The 8,262-nt window shown below is 39.2% G+C and overlaps 1 protein-coding gene across 2 annotated transcripts in view; it reads right to left on the minus strand.

Moving 5' to 3' along the window:
- Positions 1-13: 13 nt before the first annotated feature.
- LOC138979030 (SH3 domain-binding glutamic acid-rich-like protein 3) overlaps positions 14-8,262 on the minus strand; it is a 45,133-nt gene continuing 36,884 nt past the window's right edge. For both annotated transcript variants that reach the window (XM_070351849.1, XM_070351848.1), the window contains exons 2-4: positions 7,543-7,710; positions 6,388-6,452; positions 14-1,647 (exon numbers count right to left, since the gene is read on the minus strand). In XM_070351849.1, coding sequence (XP_070207950.1) covers position 1,647; positions 6,388-6,452; positions 7,543-7,710 — 234 coding nt within the window. In that variant the 3' untranslated portion in view covers positions 14-1,646. The remainder of the gene's footprint in view (positions 1,648-6,387; positions 6,453-7,542; positions 7,711-8,262) is intronic.

Here is an 8,262-nt window from a genome sequence, read left to right on the forward strand (position 1 = left end):
GAGTTTTTTGAGAGAGAGAGAGAGAGAGAGAGAGAGAGAGGGGGCTTCTGAAAATATTTACAGCTGGGGAAAACAGACTTTTGAGAGTAAAACTTACATACACTGAAGTGCAGCACCGAACAAATTTGTCTTATATTCTATTCTGACTTCTTAAATGCAACCAACCACTTCTGATACATCAACTAAAAAGGCCACATTCAAAAAGTAAATGGAACTTTTGCAAGCTCAACTTAGATCTGAAACAAAGAGAGCTGTGCAGCAAACTGTAGTTGCTAACAAGTTTAACACCTAAAAATCACAAAAACAGTAAAGGCTAAATATTGGGCATACAAAATTAGTTTTTAAAAAATGAGTGTTTGAATCTTCTGTGCTGACTGCCAAGAGGACAGTTCCTGTTGCTTAAGAATGAACGCAGACAGCGCAAAAAAACAACCCAACAATCTTATCAATAACAATTAAAGAAATGCATTACCTCTGCAACATAACACCTCAAAGTACAAAGAAACTGGTACAATAGCAACAAAAATGCAGTCAAGTACCATGTTGAAGGAAAAAAATAATGGCAGAAAAACTTTGCAAGAACCTTGTAGTAAATGTGATAGTTTCTGCATTGCAAAGTCTAGCTTGCACACTGAATAGCAGTGGTATTCGTATAGTATCCAATTAAGAGCAGCAAATCAGAAAACTGCAGTTTGTTCAAAAATAATAAGAAAATAAAACCACATTGTTGACTGCATAGCAGAATAAACACTGAATGAATAGTACAACACACCCAACATTTTTCAGGGCAGAGGCCAAAATGGTTCTGAGCAATACACACAAGAAATATAATCTAACAAAACACTCTGTGCTGTAAAAATATTAGTTGAAAGTGCCTCAGTTTCTTTACTATCAAATGGTTTGAAACAAAAGACCTCTGCTTCAATGCGAAAGCACACTTCTGTGGGGAAAGAAGGGGAAGGTAAGGGGATCTGGAATCAACAAGTTACCCTTTAAACAATTTTATTTATTTATATAAGTTGCATAATGAATTGATAACATTTTACTTCTGTCATTTCAGTTGGGACCTCTCAGTGGTTGTCAGCTAACTGAGGGAAGGGAGGCAATTAGAGAATCTTCGGTTAGAAGGGAGATAACAATTGCATCAGCAAATGCAAAGAGTCAAGGGGGGGGGGGGGGGGGGGGGGGGGGTAATGTTTGTGTAGGAATGAATATATAAACATCTTGCATCACACTTGAGTTACCCACAGGTACATGGTACACTTTGGCTCATTTAATTTTTGGTGTTAACATCAAATTATGTATCCTTATCTGTCAACTTAGTTCCAGTCGTACAATGTCCAACAGTCTCACAATGACATCTACAAATGAAGTCATATCCATCATATCTAATGTCAAACCCATCAAAACAGAATCAATAGGAAAAACAAAAATTCCAATTAAGTCTTTATTAAATAATGTGTTACAGAAAAAAAAAGAAGAGACAAACGGAAAATTCCATCATCCCGATCCTGTCTTCAAATATATGTACAGAAGATTGATTACCATATCACAAAAATTGCAGCTCTATGATTCTGATGGATCTGTCACTCCCTCCTTAATTACAGTGAACACAAGCTTCATGTTTCACTGAAGAGTTTCTGAAATCTGCAACAAAAACATACGTTTATTTATAATTTCAAAATGATGGATGCTTTAGCTAATACTCTGAGGATTTTAATGCAGTACATAAATCAGGATGTGAGCAGCTTCTTCTATGTTTCCTCTGTTTCACTACTTGTGCAGGATCTTGGGATTGAGGTTATTTTCCAGAGCTCGGTAAAATTATTGCACCCATTTTCGTACCCCAACAAAAACATTTATTCCCGTGTCATTTCATTCAAACGTTATGCGCCATTACAGGCCTTTAAATTGGCTATATGGCACACTTTTTGGATCAAAGATTTCTGTTATAGATATCACGTGACCGCCGCCAAAGTAAGGGTACCCCCAAAATTGACCAGACAAAAACGTCAGGTACCAATTAAAAAATCGACACAAATTCAGAATAGGCTTAACTTGGCAACCTTTACATACGAGGAGAAAGCCAAATCAATTATCTATCCAGAACAGGTTGTTTTGTTTTGCTATATTGTGTATCGCTTGTGTAATTTCATTACTACTGATGCAGGTGTGGAACGCATGAGCAGTAGAAAACGAGAGGTTTTTGCGTCCATTGTGAGGGGTACCATGACAAAAAGCGCAGTATTTCAGCAATGCCTGAAAAGATTGCTTCGAAACTTTTAGGAGTTTAAGTCTACATACAAAACGTACATGTACGTCCGGTAAAGTTTTGCATCGTTACATGTATTTGTTGAGATGATATGCAATCTTCCGGAAAATGTTTTAAAACGTGTCATAGGTTTAAAGGCTTACATAAAAAAAAAATCATGACTTTGCACGCATACAGACAAATGAGTGTTACAAATACTGCCAAAGTTTCATTTAAAGGCATATGTACGCGCTCCCGTGTTTACAAAGTGTAGTTTGCCCATAATCGATGTCAAACGCACCATAAGACCATATACAGTAATGACGATATGTCACCATGCGCGGACCATAATACATGCATTACAGCTTGTTCTAGCCTCTGAAAAAGTGAGGATGTCAACAAAGCCGCGGTGTTAGCTCCCTTGCATCAACGTTACATGTGTTGCCAAATCTATAAATAGGACGATCCAGATCAAAATGAAAATTAACATATCTCAACATTGAAGGGGTCCTAGACCACAATATTTTGCAGGGAACTTAATTTAGCATGTCTCCAGCTGTTGGTAAAGCAATTAGCGTGTATAGTCATCGAGTACATATGCCTTTAACACTTTCGCGACGGGACACTGATAAATCAGTACCAGCGCTGACACGCCCATGGACGGGAAGCGCATTTTTCAGTACCAGCCATAGAGGGTACAAGACTCGTGATTGCTTCCCAGTTTTTGAAGCTTGCAAATAAATTGAGTTGTTTCCCTTGATACACTTGGCGTCCCCTTCTGCCATTTGCAAATCCGCCTGATTTGTGTGCGTTTTTGAGGGAAAAAAATGAATCAAAGGCGAGCCTTGTCTCGGGAGGAGATTCTCCGGATGTTGGACCTAGAGGATCCCGTAGAGCATGATTCGGACGTATCGTTTTCGCCTCACGAAAGCGATACAAGCAGTGAAAGTGAGGAAGAAACAGTCCCGTTGTTGCTAGTACGAGTCGGCAAACTACACGTGCCGTGGTTGGCGGTGATACTGCTAGACGAACATGTATCTCGGAATCGTGCAGGAGCTATGGGGGCGTGGCAGCACTGATAACAATGGATGGCTGGAGCCTTCAAATCCTTTTGGAATTGTTCATAGGTGTACAGTTGGTACTTTGTTGTGAAAATGTGACTTATATTCAATATGGATTACCTAGACATCATTTGGTGAGTGTTAGATCTACAGTTTTGTTTCATTTGAGTCAGGATGCTGTGAGTGAATGCGTGATTTGCTTGTTTTTTTCTTTGTACTGTCTCCTTATTTCTGTGTACAATGTTAACAATATTTCAGCTAATTCATAGGTTTTACACCTTGTTTGGTTATAACATTATTTATAATACTTTCTGTTAAAAAATAACTTTTAAAAAAAGCAGTAGAAAATAAAACACACACAAAAAAACGTTAAAAAACACAAATTATCCCCCTTTCACCCCCCTTTCACCCCCCTTTGCTAAAACAAATCGCGTGACAAACTTATAAATAGCACGACTGAACTGGGCATCCATTTTTGAATTAGTACACAAAATTTGGTGGTAATTGGACTTAATTCAAGCTTGCTAGACAGATTTCTTTACAGTTACTGATTTTTGGGAAGTTTCTTGGTGGCAAGCTTGGGCAGGCAGGACGTAAACGCCGTGGCAGTGCTAGTCACAATAGTGTTAAGTACAATCACTAGTTTACGTTTGCTAGTCCTGTAAACAGGATCACATTTGTTTTAGAGGATTACAGTGCAACAGCGATGTCCAGTCAACTGTGACCGCAGCATGTTTTGAGAGGCACTCAGCGTTAACCGCCCTCAATAGCAATCAGCCTGAACGCTCCATTTTTACATTTAGTCAAGTTTTGACGAAATGTTTTAACATAGAGGGGGAATCGAGATGAGGGTCGTGGTGTATGTGTGTCTGTGTGTATGTCTGTGTGTAGAGCGATTCAGAGAAAACTACCGGACCGATCTTCATGAAACTTTACATAAGAGTTTCTGGGAATAATACCCCCAGACGTTTTCTTCATTTTGTCAATAAATGTCTTTGATGACGTCATATCCGGCTTTTTGTAAAAGTTGAGGCGGCATTGTCACACCCTCATTTTTGAATGAAATTGATTGAAATTTTGGCCAAGTAGTCTTCGACGAAGGCCGGACTTAGGTATTTAATTAATGACTTTGCTAATTAAATTTGTCATTAAAATCAAATTCTCGCTAAAAGATTTAAAATAGATTGCATCGTATTCTGCATCCCATTCTGAATATAAAAATATATACATTATGTCATGTTTACTCTTAAAATGTGATCACAATTAACAAAAATAGATTAATTAGCATTACGATTAAAATGTAAGAAATCGATCCAAAAATGATTTCATCTTATCCTTTATCATTTCCTGATTCCAAAAACATATAGATATGATATGTTGTATTCAAAACAAGCTCAGAAAGTTAACAAGAATACAGAAAAGCGCGCTTTCCTGCTTAACACAATACGCTACCGCGCTATTCTGGCAAGTCAATTTCACTGCGTTTTGCATGTGGGAGGTGAGCGATTTCCTTCTCGCGGGGATTGAGGAAGCTGTACTGTCTTGGTCAAAAAATGCAGTGCGTTCAGTTTCATTACGTGAGTTCGACAGCTTGACTAAATGTAGTAATTTCGCCGTACGCGACTTGTTTTCTCATGTGTTTACATCGCTAGCTAATGTCCGTCAGTCTTCATGCACGAATCAAAACGTATGACTAGAGTTTCTCATTGAAAATTAAATATATCGCTGGCATAACACGATTTCCACTCACACACAGCTTTGGAGAATAACATACAGCGGGTTGTGAGGAGCGTGCAATGTTGCCATCTTTCACCCGCGAGTGTCTAATCATGAGGTCGACTATCAATCAATCAATCAATATGAGGCTTATATCGCGTGTATTCTGTGGGTACAGTTCTAAGCGCAGGGATTTTAATTTAAAAAATTTTTTTTTTATGCAATTTATATCGCGCACATATTCAAGGCGCAGGGATTTATTTATGCCGTGTGAGATGGAATTTTTTTTACACAATACATCACGCATTCACATCGGCCAGCAGATCGCAGCCATTTCGGCGCATATCCTACTTTTCACGGCCTATTATTCCAAGTCACACGGGTATTTTGGTGGACATTTTTATCTATGCCTATACAATTTTGCCAGGAAAGACCCTTTTGTCAATCGTGGGATCATAGTCTTTAACGTGCACACTCCAATGTAGTGTACACGAAGGGACCTCGGTTTTTCGTCTCATCCGAAAGACTAGCACTTGAACCCACCACCTAGGTTAGGAAAGGGGGGAGAAAATTGCTAACGCCCTGACCCAGGGTCGAACTCGCAACCTCTCGCTTCCGAGCGCAAGTGCGTTACCACTCGGCCACCTAGCACCTTTTTAATTATTGTACACATAGCCAAAACAATTTGCTACCTTATTTTTGCAATATCACAAAAGTGCGCTGCCCGCACGATTTACCGCAACGTGTTTTAGGCCTAAAACAAAAATAGGTGTGGTTACGGTAACCCAACCTACCCTATTTTTAGGGGCCGACCCTATAACTTTTTATTACATTTGTGTAAAAAATAAAAAAAAACCAGTGCAGAAAACGCAATGAAAGCGACAGCGCTCGAGTCGCACACTTATTTCCCTGTCAAGTAGGTTTAATTTTTACACATTAGAAAAAAAAGTTAAAAAAAAAAAAAGTGATTGCCTACATTCCTACCTTATTTTTTTTGGCTATGTTACCTTTACCACACCTATTTTTGTTTGTTTGGCCTTATCGACCAAGTGCCGAAAATGAAGGCTGTATACGGAAACATCTGATGTATGAATGAAGGGACTACACTTGTAGAATGAATTCTTTATTTCACAGTCTGATGGTCGGCTGGTTGACCCTAGTTAGTTAGTTAGTTAGTTAGTTAGTGTGTGTGTGTGTGTGTGTGCAAGAAAAAGAGAGAGAGAGAGAGAGAGAGAGAGAGAGAGAGAGAGAGAGAGAGAGAGAGAGAGAGAGAGAGAGAGAGAACGAATTCGAAAAAGAGAGAGAGAGAGAAAAACAGACAGACATGCACAGACTTCATATTAACACAGTTTCACTCACCAGGACACGCGCAAATATTCTCTAATTCGTTCTTCCTCCACCGCTTGTTGAAAGGATACATAGTCCTGTGAGAGAAATTTTGTGAACGGTTCAATTCGCAAAAAGCACAACAAATAATCATGAGATATATAGTTGAAAGCCCTCCCATTATTTATCTTTTCTTGTGACCTTGATGATGATGACGGAAATGTCTGATTCTACACTGAGGATCCATTGACCACTTCCATCCATAGTAGATAACCCCACACCCACAATCCAATAAGGGGCGATGCTATATTAAATATAGGTCCCTGGGCGATGCTAAACACATCCCATACATATGGGATGATGCTTGCTTTAGTGTAAGAATAGCAATAGAATTCATAGTGTGCATGCGCATATCCCCCAAACTTTACACACACACACACCATCGCGCACACATATTCTGACACACCACACACACACACACACACACACACATATACACACACACACACACACACACACTATCTTGATACAATTTCTGTAGAAAAATCAAAGTAGCAGGTTTTTCTTTGTACTGATTTACATTCAACTTTTTTTTTAAAGTCATCATCATTTTAAGGGCAACATTGTAAAAGTGACTGAACTGAACTGAACTGAAATTTATTTGGCAAGCATTAAGATTTAAAAGATAAAGTCTGGGCCTTTTATGACTATCTGTCCTTGGGACAAACAAGCACACACACACACACACACACACACACACACACACACACACACACACACACACACTATCAAATTACAATAAGACAGAAACACTAAGAAGCAGACATAACAATAACAACGCTAATATACACCCACTTCAGATGATGATGATGGCGATGATGATTATACAGTAACTTAGAACATAAAATGGATAATATGGAAGACATTACACAAATAAGCAAGACAAGGAGATTAAATGACGAGGAATTAAGCATAACTTCAGCATACAATGACTGCTAAAACTTGCATTGCACGACTGAGAGTCCCTGAACATTGCACATTAGGGTTCAACCATTCCAGGGGCACCTTGTACAGTTTGGAGTTGTGCAAGTCTAATTGGAATTCATCAACAATTATTTTTTACGATAATAAAGACGCCGGACAGCCAGATGGAATGTCAGACAAAGAGACGCTGTTCCCAATACTCACACCACAGTAATAGTCACCGTTGAAGACCTGTGGAGCCACTGCCGTTTCGTTACCACAGCGTTGTCTCATCTCATCTTTGTAGGCGGGGTCAGAGGCGATGTCAATCATCTCGTACTGCACGTGCGCTGCTCTCAGCACAGTCTCGATGTGGTTCTGTTGTGAGTGCAGCTGCAACAGTGGAGAAGAACATAATAGGTGAAGGGTGCATGATGTAAACTGACAAAGTCAGATGTCTTCACTTTATCTTTTGTTTGCTCCCGCTGTCATTCCTGCTCATGTATCGTTTTATCAATACTGTTCTTTGCTCCAGTCGAGAAAGCTTTTGTGGACACAATTGTAAGGTCGTGTTGTGTAGCTAGAATGGGATGGGTGCATGGAGAGGCAGTTCGGGGTGTGTGTGTGACGGTGTGTGGGTCGTTCATGTTTGCTCTTGCATTATAAATTTAAACTTGAATCAGCCTTTCCCAGCACTGCGCTCTGTCTTAAGCCCACAATATGGTCACATTTCATAGTACGAAATACTTATAATCGTGATGTGCTCAAAGCCCAAATACTTGAAACTGTATTCCCTTTCACAATACATGTAATCGGATGATTCATGTTCAGTCTGCAGTCCTATTATATCCTCAGCGGATTATGACTTTATTCATTTATTCTGCAGAAAAAAAGAAATGCTGGAGAAAAAACAATATTTTCTGCAGCATTTCTGAATAATGTCAT

The sequence above is a fragment of the Littorina saxatilis genome, linkage group LG10 (genome assembly GCF_037325665.1).
Source record: "Littorina saxatilis isolate snail1 linkage group LG10, US_GU_Lsax_2.0, whole genome shotgun sequence".
NCBI lineage: Eukaryota > Metazoa > Mollusca > Gastropoda > Littorinimorpha > Littorinidae > Littorina > Littorina saxatilis.